General features: G+C 43.5%; 1 protein-coding gene across 2 annotated transcripts in view; it reads left to right on the top strand.

Moving 5' to 3' along the window:
• Positions 1-18,319, top strand: part of LOC126235666 (ATP-binding cassette subfamily C member 4-like) — a 297,379-nt gene that overhangs the window by 169,448 nt on the left and 109,612 nt on the right. For both annotated transcript variants that reach the window (XR_007544798.1, XM_049944389.1), the window contains exon 4: positions 943-1,147. Coding sequence is in view for 1 of the 2 variants with exons in the window: in XM_049944389.1 (XP_049800346.1) it covers positions 943-1,147 (205 nt within the window). In the remaining variant the exon portion in view is untranslated. The remainder of the gene's footprint in view (positions 1-942; positions 1,148-18,319) is intronic.

The following is an 18,319-nucleotide window of genomic DNA, read 5'->3' on the forward strand; positions in this document are numbered from 1 at the left end:
ATGCCAAACTGTATCATACAGAATAGTTTATGCCAGCAACAGAAGAGAATAACTTTAGAGTTAGTGAAAATACTACACCAATGGTGAAAAGGAGACATGACCTATCCAACCATTTTCATCAAGATATGCAGGGACTTCAGAATGTAAATTAGGTCATCCCATGCTAAGACCACGGTGCAATAAGTGGTGCATTCTCAGAAGAGAGTACACCTTGCAAGTTTCTTGCAAAAACAGTTGTACTGTGGTACAGATGTGTGCATCACAGTGCACAATCGAAATGGTGCTGCAATTGGAAATGTACTCCATTGTTGAAGTACGTGAGACTGTAAGATTTTTTTGGGCAAAACATCTGAATTGCACATAGGTTTACCACATATTACTGGTGGTAAACGGCAATCATGACCAGCCAAAGATGAATTGTACCAACAATTTGACAAATGCCATACAGGTGTAGGTGATGCTGATAGGGAATTACAGATCTTGCACAATAAATTTTCATTGCTTTTGCAAGCAGAAAGAAATCTGGGTAAGAGATTTTACATCAGTGAAGATGTTCAAGCAGCTGTCCTTCAACGGCTCCATGACCAGGGAGGGAATTTCTATTGTTTAATGATTGAACAATTGGTAGAATGTTCTGACCTTCGTTTTTAGAGACTTGGTGACTATGATGAAAAATAGTGTCACGTATCTATGTAACTTCAAAGTGTAGCGCAACATTCAATAAAAGTTAAACTTGGCCTGCCATATAAGTGTGTAACTTACTTCTTGAAGTCCCCTTGTAAACGTGTTTTGATAAATTGACATTCTGGATTTAATGTAAATTAAAAAATTTGTAATTTAGTAGTAAGTGCACTTTACTTTTTTATCCACTATTTAAAAATTACTTTGCTTAAAATGTCCTGAAAATGATATTTATGTATGCAGTTTCACGTGATGTTACAGAATTGCTCAACCGATATTCCTCGCTGCTGTCATAAGACACTTCAGTAATAATGAAGTAGTTTCAAGACAGGAAATGTACTGGTATTCAGGAGCTCTGATCCTGTCATGTGTAATTAGCTTATTCATAATGCATCACTCTACACTGATTGCACAGAGTGTTGGAATGAGAGTTCGGGTGGCATGCTGTTCACTTGTGTACAGAAAGGTGAGTATTTCATAAAAAACTGATCCGCTGTTATAAAGATCAGCTGAAGAGATACAGTTTTTGTTGACATTAGAAAATAGCATGTAATTCTAAATTAACCTATGAATTATTAAAATAATCTTCAGATGCAAAACATATTCACTCTAAAATATTTTTCCCTGTTATATTCACAAAATACTGTTGACGCCAAACATAAATGTGGGCGAAAGAGAACCTCCCACTATCAAAAGTAGTTGCTCATATGAGGTGGCTTTGTGCACAGCCACTACAGTTACATCACAGTGGTGTAAATGATGGTAACACTGATTAACAACAATTTACAATAATGTATTAATAGAAATTAATGCATTACTTATCTAGTGCAAAAAGGGTGTGTGACAATGTAGCTTGAAGTTCATTTGCACTGTTATATTTTTGAACACTGGTCTATTTCTGAATCCAGTGAAAGTTGACTACTGCCAATTAGTAGAATGTCCTGTCTGGCTCTTCTGTATGGTGACTAGAGATGTCCTGATCCTGTCTGGAGGCATGGTGTTGGTACTGTCAAGCTGATTGGAGCTGTGTATCTGCTTATATCTCTGTTTAGGGGAGGGATGTCCAGTGGGGAAACTATCTTCGTGATGTAAGGTGGGAGCTTAACATAATGTTGTCTTCATCTACAGGATGAGGTGCAACATCCAAGCCTTGTAAGGGTGACAATGACAGTGACCATGACCATTTGCTGCTGCTAGATCCCACTGTTAGTGGCGAACTGTGGTGTGATTACTGGCTGCAACTGTAATGCCCCAAGATGTTTGTTGCATTTGACTTATGTAAACTTAGGAGTTCCATCTATATGTGCACGTGGATGGTGTGTCTTAATTTGGTTTTTAATCTGGACTGTTGCTCCATTATTCGTTTGGACGCTACATTATGATTCCGAACTGTTTTATCACTTTGTCTGTCACTCATTGTTTTTTCAATTTTTGTAATGGTAATGAATACCTGACCATTGACTTTGAAACACTTGGTTCTAGATTGTTGGCTGGCTGGTGTAGTCTTCCGTGCAATTCTTCTGCTGGAATTTTGTATTCTATGGAGTGGCTCTGTACTGTGAAAGAAAACACATGTTACGTTTATTGAACTGCTGTGTTAACTTTGTCATTTGAGATTAGTGTATCCTTATAAATCTCTGGGAGTTAGCTTGCTGCAGAGCGGAATGACATAGTTTTGAAATAAGATATGCTGTTCTATTCAGAGGAAAACTTTAACTCCTGTGATGAAAATTGATGGTTGTTGTATGCTTCTCCAGATCTATTAAAATAGGCAAGCTTTACAGTGAGAAAAATCTTGACGGTTCTTAGATTGTTTTCTTAGAAGTTTTAGATGATATTTGCATTGCATGTGGAAATGCAGAAAATTCTTTTGACACTCTGCCAGTAGAGCATTCCGAAAATGGTCCAGCATAGTTGACGTGTAAACGTGACCAGTGTTCCAGTGTTTGTGGCAATGGAAAATGTAGCCACAGGGATGCTGACTGCTATTTCTGGCATACATTGCGGAAGCTACCATCGCTTATGTCTTCTTCAATGTTTTTCCAATAACACCATCCTCAGGCACCTGTATCGTAAGTAGTAACCCCCAGTGCCATTGACATGGCGTTTGAAACACTTCCTGTTTTAGCAATTCTATAACAACCACCTGTGTCTTGCATTATTCTGACTGCATGAGAATGACTCCTTTGTAGACAGTAAGTCTCGTGCACCAGTATGATTTAACTTCTGGCTGATTAACTTTTTTGTACAGTCCACTTGGATAACACTGGTTCTTTGGGTATACGTTTTCCTATAAATTTCTCATTCAATGGAATATGTTGTCTTGACTGAAAAAATCCAAAGTGAAATAAACATAAACATAAGCAGAAGAATCAAAATTTTTTATCCTGCAGTTTGGTATCACGTCTACCTTTTGCATGTTGAGATGTGGACTTGATGATGGTTTTTGAATCATAGTATCATAGTTCGATAAAAGCAATTCTCATTGCAGTAAGTGTTGTGCTGCTCTAAAAAAAAAGTGTTACTGAGTTGAAATACTACCACCAATGGCTTCTGGTCCATAAGTAGAATGAATCGCTGATTGCAAATGTAATAGAGAAAGCTTCATTTTCAGTTTGACTTGATTTTTCCAAGCAGTTAGGTTTTGGATGCATATGTGATTGCCCTTTAGAAACCATGTTGTGTATGTGAAAAGACTGTGCCAATTTCGTAATTGGAAGCACGTGCTGTAATGGTTAACATTTTAGTTGTATGGTGTGGTGGGAGACATTTGGTACCCAGTAAACTTAATTTTAATTTCTCAAATGTACATTGGCATTAATTGTCCCAGATCGAGATCAATTTTATTCGTTGACTGAAAGGAGGTCAGTTTTAGTTGTAATTCATCTGTCTTCATTTTATTGCAGATTCAGATTTCAGCTAACAGTGCAAATATCATCAGTGCATTATAGTCAGCCATGGCCACTTAAACTAATTATAACTGGTCCAATTAGTCTAATACTTGTACAAGCCTAAGTTTTAATGGAATATGTTTTGTAATAATTACTTAGTCTCCATGACTGCACATAATCTAGTGTTGACAATCAGACTGTTAGCTTCAATCTAGATGCTCAATAAAAAGGCAGATGATACGACTAATGCTGACCTCCTTTCAGTCCTGTGTTACATTGTGGTCATGGGCACAACCATTCCCACAGAATTGAAGATAATTATACTCCTTTCTGTAATTGTTTGTGAAGGGGTTTGCTTCCGGATGCTGCACATGGAGTAAATTTTCTGTAGTAAAATGTTTGACCTAGAACAGTGTGTAATTGCCTTTGATCCTTGGTAACTGGGAGTTACATAACTGCTTTAGTGTGTTGCTGTGTTGGCCTGATGCCTTATTGTGACAGAATGTACCATAAGTATTGGACTTCTCACTGTAAGAATGTTTACTCTCTCGTGTTGCATTTTAAATTGGCTGCTTGTAAAATCTTAAATATGATTTTCAAATTGTGCACCACTGGCTAATATAGACTTAAATTCTTTTGATACTTGAATTAGATATGAATATCGGTGACTGACTGCAAATTGAGTGCGGCATTAAAACTGCCGCAATGTTACTTATGTTTTCATACCACAAAGATAGGTTTTCTTGTTCTGTACTGCCATTATGTAAGGCAATAAAGTTCCTGTTTCACTTTGACTCAGAATGCAAATACAATATTGTGTATCTTACAGAATTTTGACACAGCGTTCGGCTTCAGTACAATGTGAGTTCTGTAGTTATTAATGCTAGTTATTCCTGCAGAAGGAGGCTACTGTGTATTTTTCAAATACTTTGGTAGAGAGACACCAGTGTGAATGAGTTTGTTGTTCATGGGTTGTGAAGCCTAGTTTATTAAATAAATCAGGGCCCAGTAATTTTATTGTTTCATGTTAATTTGCTATTGTTATACTAGCTTTTTTGTAAATGATCATGTGCAACATCTATTATGAACAGGCTTTGACAAGTATTCATTGCTCGCTGTACTGAGAGTCCACAGTAAGTTGATGGTATCCCTGGTGCTGCCAGAGGCAGAGAAACTCGGCAGTAGTTGAAAGGTATTAGTTTCTCTAAGAATGTAACCAACAACTTGCTTCTCCTAGAAATGAAGTATTATTGTACATGTTGTGAAGCTGTTGTGCCAACACTGTGGGATGAAGCAGACACTGACTTCCCCTCACCACTCCTTTCCGCTTGGGAGTCCTGATGCAGGGGCATGGCACGCCTCTTTCTGTACCCAACAGCTGCCTTGCTTACTGTCAATTTATTGTGGACAAGCAGTAGCTAAACAGTGAAGTTCCCAATTCAGTTAATTTCTTTCATCCCATTTCTTTGCATGCCTGTTGGTTAGAAAAGTTGAACAGCTGGTGTCAATTTGAAACTTCAGTGGTACTTTATTTACTCAGAGTTAAACCATTAGCTAAGAAGCTAGAATTTACTTTCCACCCGTGAAATTTTAGTTATGTGCATATGTTTATCTTCAACGTAATTTTTATCATCAGTATATTTATTAAGAATCATTTTCATGTGCTTTTAGGTCTTATTATGTTGCCTAATTTGCTTCATATGCCCACTTCAGATTTATGACACATCTTTCTGCAGTATTTGCATTGCATGTTTTTGAAGAAATAGTCTTCATGCTTGTGATTAATATAACAGCACATGAATGTAAGTTTACCTATGGAATCTGTGCACGAATGGTTGTTCCTTTTTTTGGACTCGGTGGCTGTCTTGCATGGCTGCACTCACAACCTCACCTAGGTTGTTTTGTTGATGAATTGTGAACACACTAGCATCTTCAAACAGAGGTGTCATCCGAGACAAGCATCTGGTTGGGAGCCTGAATTTAAGCTAAACATTCTTGCAGCAATGGGTTGGCCAAACTAAGGTGGCCGTTCTTTAACTTTGTATCAGAAAAGTGCAGAATAAGCATGTCATGAGTGAGAGACACTGTCACTTCCTGCAGTTCTCATTATCAGCAGAAATTTGTGATCTGTAGTGGACCCCAGTAAGTGTACTATCCATTCCTTGTAACCTTGATTAGGTTTTTTAAAACACTGCAAGAATTTATGTATGGCTGCTGCTACATGCACTTGAGATTTAAAATAAGATTGTAGCTAACCTTCAATTTCTGTATATGATTGGCTCACCATGTCTATATTGAATCAACTTAAATAATTTCCTGCCGTCATTAGCATGAAGAAAGCTCCGAACTCCAAATCACATAATAATTTCCTCCCTGCGGGTCCGGGGGTTAGAATAGGCCTCAGGTATTCCTGCCTGTCGTAGGAGGCGACTAAAAGGAGTTCCTCACTCTCAAGGGGGTAGTTAGCGCCTGCGTCCGGAGACGAACGGTTCCACGACCTATATTTGCGGTCATTTTGGTTTTTCACTGCTTCTGGTTTCTTCCTTCCTTTGGTTGGTTCCTTTCTTTGTTCTTCTCCATCTCACTGTCTTACTTACTCTTTCCCTTGCCTCCTCCTCCTTGCCTCCTCCTCTACATCTACATCTACATCTACATTCATACTCCGCAAGCCACCCAACGGTGTGTGGCGGAGGGCACTTTACGTGCCACTGTCATTACCTCCCTTTCCTGTTCCAGTCGCGTATGGTTCGCAGGAAGAACGACTGTCTGAAAGCCTCCGTGCGCGCTCTAATCTCTCTAATTTTACATTCGTGATCTCCTCGGGAGGTATAAGTAGGGGGAAGCAATATACTCGATACCTCATCCAGAAACGCACCCTCTCGAAACCTGGTGAGCAAGCTACACCGCGATGCAGAGCGCCTCTCTTGCAGAGCCTGCCACTTGAGTTTGTTAAACATCTCCGTAACGCTATCACGGTTACCAAATAACCCTGTGACGAAACGCGCCGCTCTTCTTTGGATCTTCTCTATCTCCTCCGTCAACCCGATCTGGTACGGATCCCACACTGATGAGCAATACTCAAGTATAGGTCGAACGAGTGTTTTGTAAGCCACCTCCTTTGTTGCTGGACTACATTTTCTAAGCACTCTCCCAATGAATGTCAACCTGGTACCCGCCTTACCAACAATTAATTTTATATGATCATTCCACTTCAAATCGTTCCGCACGCATACTCCCAGATATTTTACAGAAGTAACTGCTACCAGTGTTTGTTCCGCTATCATATAATCATACAATAAAGGATCCTTCTTTCTATGTATTCGCAATACATTACATTTGTCTATGTTAGGGGACAGTTGCCACTCCCTGCACCAAGTGCCTATCCGCTGCAGATCTTCCTGCATTTCGCTACAATTTTCTAATGCTGCAACTTCTCTGTATACTACAGCATCACCCGCGAAAAGCCGCATGGAACTTCCGACACTATCTACTAGGTCATTTATATATATTGTGAAAAGCAATGGTCCCATAACACACCCCTGTGGCACGCCAGAGGTTACCTTAACGTCTGTAGACGTCTCTCCATTGATAACAACATGCTGTGTTCTGTTTGCTAAAAAAATCTTCAATCCAGCCACACAGCTGGTCTGATATTCCGTAGGCTCTTGCTTTGTTTATCAGGCGACAGTGCGGAACTGTCCTCCTTGCCTCCTCCTCCTTGCCTCCTCCTCCTTGCCTCCTCCTCCTTGCCTCCTCCTCCTTGCCTCCTCCTCCTTGCCTCCTCCTCCTTGCCTCCTCCTCCTTGCCTCCTCCTCCTTGCCTCCTCCTCCTTGCCTCCTCCTCCTTGCCTCCTCCTCCTTGCCTCCTCCTCCTTGCCTCCTCCTCCTTGCCTCCTCCTCCTTGCCTCCTCCTCCTTGCCTCCTCCTCCTTGCCTCCTCTGGTTTCCGCCTTGGCGTTTGAGACAGTCTGTCCTTTCCCTCCATCTCTCCCTTCTTCCTTCCTCCCTGTGCATGCCTGAAGGCCGACCCACGCGTTCGCACATGTAGCCGGTGACGGGGTAACACGTAATTCCCCGCCCTGGGTAGACAAGTAAGGCACGCACATACCCACTGGTAAAGGCCAGGCCCAGGGAGGGGTGAATGCCTGAGCTGACACCTTCCGACCATGCAGATTGGTCCCTCCGTCAGTTTCTCGGGAGGTGAGACCTGAGGTGTAAACATTCACCTAAGGCGGGAGTGCCCTCTGAGAGGGTCCCCACAAGGAAGGAGCGCGCCATCGGAGATGCTGGCAGTCATGGGGGATTCCTCCGCAATGGATTTCTCTTCTTCTTCTCTCTTGAGTTCTGCCTAAAAACGGAAACTTGACCAGCCACCAGTGACAAAAGTACTACCGCCTGCCCCACAGTACCTCGTAGTTTCTCGATCTGAGGATGGAAAGGATTTCTCCTCTGTCAACCCTTTCGTTATCCAGAAGGGCGTAGATGCCATAGCCGGATCTGTTAAATCTTGTACCAGGTTGTGTAACGGTACCTTGTTACTAGAAAATAAGAGCGCCTTTCAGGCACAAAAACTGCTTCGGGCCACACTCCTGTAGACGTTCCCTGTCCAGGTGGAGACTCACCGCACTTTGAATTAGTCTCATGGTGTGGTATATACTCAATCACTCGATGGATTGACTGACGAGGAGATTCAGTCTTTCCTCGCTGAGCAGGGCGTGATGGCTGTCTATAGGGTCATGAAAAAGGTCAACAATGACCTCATACCGACCCGGACACTTTTCTTGACCTTTGATAGTGTTCAGCTGCCGTCGCGCATCAAAGAGGGCTACGAGGTTATTTCTGTTCACCCCTATGTCCCGACACCTACGCGCTGCTACCAGTGTCAGCGTTTTAATCCCACTCACCAGTCTTGTTCCAATGCGGCTAAATGTGTCACTTGTGGCAGGGATGCCCATGAGGGTTGACTGTCCACCTCAGTCTCCTCATTGTGTGAACTGTCAGGGTGACCATGCAGTGTCCTCCCGCGACTGTCCCATCTACAAGGAAGAACGTTGTATACAGGAAATTCGGGTCAAAGAGAAAGTGTCCACCTCGGCTGCTCGCAAGCTGTTTGCTAGTAGGAAGCCCATGCTGCTCCCAGCGGGGAAATACAGTACTGTCCTCGCCTCTCCTCGGACTATCAAGGAGGTGGCGACGCAGACATGCGATCTGACCTTCAGCGCTACGGTCGTCCGTTCGGCCAGTGCTAAGATCGCGCGGTCGACATCTCTTCCTCCCGTCACCCCTCAGACACAAGCACCTTCATCAGCTTCTGCCAAGACGAAGACCCAGAAGTCAGATGCACGGGCCTTCAAGAAGGAACCGTCCCGTGCAGACTTCCTATGTACCTCGAACTCCCAGCCATCGACCAGTACTTCCACTAAACGACCTTCCAAGAAGGCTCATAGGAAGCACAGTTTTCGTTCTCCGCCACGGCGTATTTCTTCTCCTGCGCCACCCAGCGGTTGCCGCCCCAGGCCGTCATCCGTTTCGCCTGGCCACACCGCTGGTAGCCGAACATCTGGCCGTTCACCTGCAGAGGAAGCTCCTCCTCCTGGCAATCTTAACAAGATGGCCGATGAACCAGTGGACGATGACTGTCTGCCTACTGATAGCAGCGGCAGTGCTCGCTCGAAGCCAGGCCCTCAGCGGCCTTCGAGGTGACCCCCTTCTTTCATCTTCCTTTTCTTCTCACGATGGCACTTATTCACTGTAATATTCGCAGCATTCGCTCCAACCGAGAGGACTTGAAGTTGCTGCTCCGCTTGCACCGTCGGCTCGTCGTAGCCCTCCAGGAAACGAAGCTACGCCCATGCGATCAAATTGCCTTGGCACACTACACCTCTGTGCGTTTTGACCTACCCCCTGTGGTAGGTATTCCGGCTCATGGAGGGGTTATGTTGCTGGTCCGGGATAATATTTACTACGATCCCATCACATTGCACACCGGCCTGCAGGCAGTTGCCGTCCGAATTACTCTCCCCACTTTTACATTTTCCATTTGTACCATTTACACTCCATCGTCGTCTGCCGTTACCAGGGCAGACATGATGCAAATTATTGTTTAGCTACCTGCACCATTTTTGTTAACTGGAGACTTCAATGCCCACCATCCCCTTTGGGGCTCTCCAGCATCCTGCCCGAGGGGCTCCCTGTTAGCAGACCTTTTCAACCAGCTCAATGTTGTCTGCCTCAATACTGGCGCCCCTACTTTTCTTTCGGACGCATTTCACACCTATTCCCATTTAGACCTCTCTATATGTACTACCCAACTTGCACGCCAGTTTGAGTGGTATGCACTTTCTGATACATGTTAGAGCGACCACTTCCTGTGTGTTATCCATCTCCTACATCATACCCCCTCTCCGTGCTCATCTAGTTGGAACATCTCCAAAGCAGACGGGGGGCTCTTCTCTTCAAGGGCGACCTTTCAGGATCAAACATTCCCAAGCTGCGATAGTCAGGTCACACACCTCACGGAAGTCATTCTCACTGCTGCTGAATATTCCATCCCTCACCCTACTTCTTCTCCACGTCGCGTACCAGTCCCCTGGTGGACCGCGGCATGTAGAGACGCTTTACGTGCTCGTCGACGTGCTTTACGCACCTTTAAACGCCAGCCTACAGTGGCGAATTGTATCAATTATAAGCGATTATGTGCACAGTGTCGTCGTATTATTAAAGAAAGCAAGAAAGCCAGCTGGGCTGCTTTCACAAGCACCTTCAACAGTTTTACTCCTTCTTCTGTTGTCTGGGGTAGCCTGCGCCGGCTATCTGGCACTAAGGTCCACTCACCAGTTTCTGGCTTGACGGTCGCGAATGACGTCCTTGTGGCCCCTGAGGCGGTCTCCAATGCCTTCGGCCGCTTTTTCGCAGAGGTTTCGAGCTCCGCTCATTACCACCCTGCCTTCCTCCCCCGAAAACAGGCAGAGGAGGCTAGGCCACCTAACATCCACTCCTTGAAACGTGAAAGTTATAATGCCCATTTCACCATGTGGGAACTCGAAAATGCACTTGCCTGGTCACGGTCCCCCTCTCCAGGGCCTGATTCTGTTTATATTCAGATGCTGAAGAACCTTTCTCCTGCGGGTAAAGGTTTCCTTCTTCGTACTTATAATCGCATCTGGATTGAGGGACATGTTCCCGCATGCTGGCGCGAGTCTATTGTTGTACAGTTTCCTAAGCCGGGGAAGGACAAGCACTTTACTTCCAGTTATCGACCCATCTCTCTTACCGGCTGTGTCTGTAAGGTGATGGAGCGAATAGTTAGCTCTCGTTTGGTTTGGCTGCTCGAATCCCGACGCCTACTTACCAATGTACAATGTGGATTTCGTAGGCGCCGCTCTGCTGTTGACCATCTGGTTACCTTGTCGACCTTCATTATGAATAACTTCTTGCGGAAGCGCCCGACCGCGGCTGTGTTCTTTGATTTGGAGAAGGCTTAAGACACCTGTTGGAGAGCGGGCATTCTCCGCACCATGCATACATGGGGCTTTCGCGGTCGCCTCCCTCTTTTTATTCGTTCCTTTTTAATGGATCGACAGTTCAGGGTACGTGTGGGGTTCTGTCCTGTCAGACACCTTTCGCCAGGAGAATGGCGTGCCACAGGGCTCAGTTTTGAGCGTCGCTCTCTTCGCCATAGCGATCAATCCAATAATGGATTGCCTCCCAGCTGATGTATCAGGCTCCCTTTTCGTGGACGATTTTACCATCTATTGCAGCACGCAGCATACATGTTACCTGGAGTGTTCTCTTGACCGTCTTTACTCCTGGAATGTCTCCAATGGCTTCCATTTTTCTGCGGAGAAGACGGTCTGTATTAACTTCTGCCACTACAAAGAGTTTCTCCCACCGTCCTTACGACTCGGTCCCGTTGCTCTCCCATTCGTGGAGACAACAAAATTTTTAGGTCTTACATTTGACCGGAAACTTAGTTGGTCTCCACATGTCATATTTGGCTGCCTGTTGTACCCGTTCTCTAAATGTCCTCCGTGTTCTCAGTGGTATGTCGTGGGGAGTGGATCGAACCATCCTACTTCGCCTATATTGGTCGATCGTCCGCTCCAAGCTGGATTATGGGAGCTTCGTATACTCCTCTGCACGGCCGTCCATCTTACGCTGCCTCAACTCCATACAACATCGGGGTTTACGTCTTGCGATCGGGGCGTTTTATACTAGTCCCGTCGAGAGTCTTCATGCTGACGCTGGTGAGTTGCCACTCACCTACCGGCGCGATATACTGCTTTGTCGGTATGCCTGTCGGCTACTGTCAATGCCCGACCACCCGTCTTATCGTTCCTTTTTTGACGACTCCCTCGACCGTCAATACGGGTTGTATGTCTCTGCCCTGTTACCCCTGGAGTTGGCTTTCGTTGCCTCCTTCAACAACTTGATTTTTGACTCCCTGCAACCTTAAGAGTGGGTGAGAGCCACACACCACCTTGGCTCCAGGCTCAGGTTCGCGTTCACCTTGACCTCAGCTCGCTCCCAAAGGAGGGTACCCCCGGTTTGGTATACCTCCCCTGTTTTGTCGAACTTTGTTCGAAGTTTTTATTTTATTTATTTATGTATTGTTCCGTGGGACCACATTAAGGAGAAGTCTCCATTGTCATGGAATGAGTAAATACATGAAATTATAACACGATTGTAGAAACAGATAAAATGAAATATAAGGAACATATTCAGTTGTAGATTGTAGAAACAGATAAAATGAAATATAAGAAACATATTCAGGCGACACGTCGTTAGTTTAAATAAAGAAAATCAAGAATGTAACACTGGAATTTGCTTAATTTTTTAGCTCTTCCAGGAGCTCCTCGACAGAATAGGAGTGAGCCAGGAGGAAACTCTTCAGTTTAGACTTAAAAGTGTTTGGGCTACTGCTAAGATTTTTGAGTTCCTGTGGTAGCTTATTGAAAATGGATGCAGCAGAATACTGCACTCCTTTCTGCACAAGAGTCAAGGAAGTGCATTCCACATGCAGATTTAATTTCTGCCTAGTATTAACTGAGTGAAAGCTGCTAACTCTTGGAAATAAGCTAATATTGCTAACAACAAACGACATTAAAGAAAATATATACTTTGAGGGCAATGTCAAAATTCCCAGACTATTGAATAGGGGTCGACAAGAGGTTTTCGAACTTACACCACACATAGCTTGAAGAGCCAGTTTTTGAGCCAAAAATACCCTTTTTGAATCAGAAGAATTACCCCCAAAAATAATACCATATGACATAAGCGTATGAAAATATGCGAAGTAGACTACTTTTCGTGTTTAAATGTCACTTATTTCAGATGCTGTTCTAATGGTAAATAAAGCGGCATTTAGTTTCTGAACAAGATCCTGAACATGGGCTTTCCACAACAGCTTACTATCTATCTGTACGCCTAGGAACTTGAACTGTTCCGTCTCGCTTATAACATGCCCATTCTGTCTGATTAAAATATCAGTTCTTGTTGAATTAAGTTAGAAACTGTAAAAACTGAGTCTTACTGTGATTTAGCATCAAATTATATTCCACAAGCCACGAACTTATTTCATGAACTACATCATTTGATAATGTTTCAATATTACACACAAGATCCTTCACTACCAAGCTGGTGTCATCAGCAAACAGAAATATTTTTGAATCACCTGTAATACTAGAAGGCATATCATTTATATAAATAAGAAACAGCAGTGGCCCCAGCACCGATCCTTGGGGAACGCCCCATTTAACAGCACCCCGTTGGGACTGAACATCATTACCACTCTCAATATTGCGGAGAATTACCTTCTGCTTTCTGTTTTTAAAGTAAGAGGTGAACCAATTGTAAGCTACTCCCCTTACTCCATAATGTTCCAACTTCTGCAGTAATATTTTGTGGTCAACACAGTCAAAAGCCTTCGTTAAATCAAAGAAAACACCTAACGTTTGCAACCTTTTATTTAATCTGTCCAAAACCTCACAGAGAAAAGAGACTAGCATTTTCAGTTGTTAAGCCATTTCTAAAACCAAACTGTTCATTTGACAGCAAATTATGTGAATTTAAATGCTGCAGTAACCTTGTATATACAACCCTCTCGATAACTTTAGCAAACACTGATGGCGTAGAAATAGGTCTATAATTATCAACATTATCCCTGTCTCACTTTTTATAAAGTGGCTTCACTACCGAGTACTTTAATCGGTCAGGAAACCGACCACCCCTAAAGGAAAAGTTACAGATATGGCTAAGTACTGGGCTAACATACATGGAACAATACTTCAGTATTCTGCTAGATACCCCGTCATATCCATGAGAGTTCTTGGTCTTCAGTGATTTAATTATTAACTCAATCTCCCTCTTGTCAGTATCATGGAGGAACATTTCAGGTAACAGTCTCGGAACACTTTTTTCTAAGAGCGCTATATGATTCCTTGTTGGGACTAGGTTTCTATTTAGTTCACCTGCTATATTCAGAAAGTGATTATTAAATACTGTACATATATGCGACTTATCAGTAACACGGACATTCCCACTACGCACTGATTCTATATCCTCGACCTGTCTCTGCAGACCAGCCACTTCCTTTACGACTGACCATATGGTTTTAATTTTATCCTGAGACTTAGCTATTCTATCTGCATACCACATACTTTTTGCCTTCCTAATAACTTTTTTAAGCACCTTAAAATACTGTTTGTAATGGACTACTGCATTTAGATTGTGACTGTTTCTAAAGTTTTGATATAATTGCCACTTTGTTCTACAAGATATTCTTATACCTTTAGTCAGCCACCCAGGCTGCCTGTTTGTGCTAGTACACTGTTTTGAACGTTCTAACGGAAAGCAACTTTCAAAGAGCACGAGAAAAGTCTTGAGGAAAGCATTATATTTATCGTCCACTGTATCAGCACTATAAACATCTTGCCACTTTTGTTCCTTGATAAGGTTTAAAAAGTCTCTACAGCAACTGGATCAGCTTTCCTAAAAAGTTGGTAACTATATTTAACATGTGTTGCAGCACAAAAATCTTTTAGACTTAAAATTTGTGCATCATGATCTGAAAGGCCATTCACCATTTGGTAACAGAATGCGCTTCTAGTAATGACGAATGAACAAAAATATTGTCTATGGTTGTTCTACTGTTCCCTTGCACTCTCGTTGGAAAGAATACGGTTTGCATAAGATTATATGAATTAAGGAGGTCTTCCAGCATCCTTTTCCTTGCACAATCACTTATACAATTTATATTGAAGTCACCACATATAACTAACTTTTTGTATTTCCTATAAAGTGAACCAAGAACCTCCTCTAGCTTTAGCAAAAATGTTGTGAAATCGGAGTCTGGGGGTCTATAAATAACAACAGTAAGAAGTTTAGCTCCACTAAATTTAACCACACCTGCACAACATTCAAACACCTTTTCAGTGCAGTACTTCGAAACATCAATTGACTCAAATGTGATACCATTTTTCACATACATGGCTACTCCCCCACACTGCAAAGAGCTCCTCGAAAAGCTGCCAGCCAACCTGTATCCTGGTAAAGGAAGCCTCTGAATTATCTCCTTATTTAAGAAGTGTTCAGATATACCAATAATTTCAGAGTCAACATCTATAAGCAGTTCACTAACTTTATCTCTCTAATGCCTTGTAAGTTTTGATGAAATATACTAATTCCGTCATTAATATGACCTTCATTTATACAGATGGCTCTAGGACCAATGACGGGGTCGGATGTTCTTTTATTGTCGGGGCACAAAGTTTCAAATACCGGCTCCATGGCCATTGTTCGGTCTCCACAGCTGAGCTCTTTGCCCTCTACCAGGCTGTTCTTTACATCTGCCGCCATCGACATTCTGTTTGTCATCTGCTCTGTTTCCCTGAGCGCCATCCAGAGCCTCAGTGATCTGTATCCGGTTCACCCTTTCGTGCACCGGATCCAGCGCTCTCATCAGCAGCTGGTGGACGACGGTTCTCCGGTTAGCTTTATGTGGGGTCCTGGCCATGTCGGTATCCCTGGGAACGAAGCTGCAGATGCCGCGGCCAAGGCTGCGGTTCTCCAGCCTCGGACAGCTTCTTGTTGTGTCCCTTCATGAGATTGTAGCAGGGTCATTTGTCAGCACATTTTATCGCTGTGGCGTGCCAATTGGACTGCACTTACGGACAACAAGCTTCGGGCCTTGAAACCTCTTCCCGCGGCTCGGACGTCCTCCTCACGCCCGTCTCAGCGGGAGGAGGTCGTTTTGGATCGGTTACGAATTGGTCACTGCAGGTTCGGCCATCGCCATCTGCTGACGGCTGCGCCGGCGCCGTTCTGCCCATGTGGGCAATTGCTGACGGTCCGCCACATTTTAACGTCCTGTCCGGATTTTACTACACTGCGTCTTGATCTTGGCCTGCCATGTACTCTGGATGCCATTTTAGCGGATGACTTAGGAGCAGCTGCTCGCGTTCTTCGTTTTATCAAGTTGACAAACCTGTCTCAGGACATTTGATTATGCTGTTTTTTTTTTAATCCTCTGCCTGTCTATGTCTTTTATAATATTGTCCCTTTTAGTTGCTGTTTTAACCTTGTGCCTAGCGGTGCATTCCTAACTTAGTCTGGGCGCTAATGACCATTGTAGTTGTGCGCCCTAAAACCACAAAAAAAAAAAAAAAAAAAAAAGAGAGAGAGAGAGAGAGAGAGAGAGAGAGAGAAATGATGATTTGTGCATGATGAAATGTTACTCCGATCTTGATATCTATTTTGGCGAGTATTCTGTCTTCCAGTTGAAAGCCAAAATGGTGGTGGAGACATATTGAAATTTTCTTAAATATCTGTTTCACTTCTAATTTTGATAATTGTGCAACCAAAAGTTCTTGTGTTGAAGAGAACAGCAGCAGTGACATGAGCTGCAGTACGTTTGTTTGAGCCACTTCTGATTGACAAAATTCTGCACAGGATAGAAAATTCTGCTATACTTCCCTGAAAATGAAACTGAGTTAGTAGCGACAAGAATATTAGACTTTACCATAGTGTAGCATTCTTATCTGTTGTTTTGCCAGGAAAGCTTCACTAATTTCTCGTCAGCCAAGTTCTTACTCCTTTGTCTTTGTTGTCAGACTTTTAAGTTCCTTGTTCCTCATTGCCAGGTTGTTACGTTGTATGCACCAAATATTCTTGGTGTCAAACAGAAATGTAACTGGAAGAGAACCCTGCAGAACTAAGAGTAATTGCTGTTATTGAGGTGGCTTGCTTGGATGCCCCAACTGTATGGGCTCATCAAGGGGTCCAACAGGTTTAGGCAAACAACAGCATAAATGATGGCAACTCTGATTAGCAACAATTTACAATGATTTTGTTAACAGAAATCGTACATTACATAAGTGAATGTGAAGATACTGAAGATAATGCATGGCAATTTAGTTGTTCACCTGCACTGATCCATCTTTGTACGCTGAACTAGTCCTGAATTCGGTGTGTTGTTGATAGTATGAGTGAGTGTCCCCTTATATCCACAATTGGTGGAGAGATGTTCTCTTCGGAACTATATGTGCTGTGAGGCTGGAGTGTTAAACAGTTTGTGTTGTGTGTGACCACTATGGCTTCTGATTGTAACTATGGTGCCTCCCTCTGGAGGTTGGCCTTGCCATGTGGTGCCCCCTCTTGTGTCTGGTTAAGTACTGTACCTCTTGGAAAATGCAGCATGGGACATAAGTTAAATTTTAGCAGTTTGTTTTTAGGCTATTAGTTCTAAAGCAACACTTTCACAGTTGTTAGAAGTGTTGCAGTCACAGTTGTTAAAAGTGTTACAGATCAATAAGTACCAAAAAACACACACACGACATAACAATCTACTCTTCTACAGAAGATCAAAAATACATACATCAAACACAGTTTTGCATCACCTCAGTTCTGAGAGTTCTGGAACAAGTACAGAAAACTGGAATAGAGATCAACATAAACACCATTACTGCCCATTTTATTGCTCATGAAAACCACACATTGCATGCTGTACCACCATAGACAGAGACCTTCAGAGGCAGTGGTAGAGATTGCTGTACACACTGGTACCCCTAATACCCAGTAGCATGTCCTCTTGCATTGATGCACGCCTGTATTCATCGTGGCATACTGTCAACAAGTTCATCGAGGCACTGTTGGTCCAGATTGTCCCACTCCTCAACAGCAATTCGGCATAGATCCCTCGGAGTGGTTGGTGGGTCACATCGTCCATAAACAGCCCTTTTCAATCTATCCCAGGCACGTTCGATAGGGTTTGTGTCCGGAGAACATGCCGGCCACTCTAGTCGAGCGATGTCATTATCCTGAAGTCGTTCACTAGGTGTGCACAATGAGGGCACAAATTGTCATCCATGAAGATGGATGCCTCACCGATACGCTTCCAATGTGGTTGTACTATTGGTCGGAGAATGGCATTCACGTATTCTTCAGCCATTACAGAGCCTTCCTTGACCACCAGTGGCATACGTTGGCCCCACATAATGTCACCCCAAAACAGCAGCAAACCTCCACCTCGCTGCACTTGCTGGACAGTGTGTCTAAGGCGTTCAGCCTGACCAGTTTGCCTCCAAACACATCTCAGACGATTGTCGGTTGAAGGCGTATGCGGCAATTCATTGGTGAAGAGAACGTGATGCCAATCCTGAGAGGTTCATTTGGCACGTTGTCGGACCCATCTGTACTGCACTGCACGGTGTCGCAGTTGCAAAGATGGACCTCGCCTTGGATGTCGGAAGTG

This window comes from Schistocerca nitens, chromosome 2 (assembly GCF_023898315.1).
Source record: "Schistocerca nitens isolate TAMUIC-IGC-003100 chromosome 2, iqSchNite1.1, whole genome shotgun sequence".
Taxonomy (NCBI): domain Eukaryota; kingdom Metazoa; phylum Arthropoda; class Insecta; order Orthoptera; family Acrididae; genus Schistocerca; species Schistocerca nitens.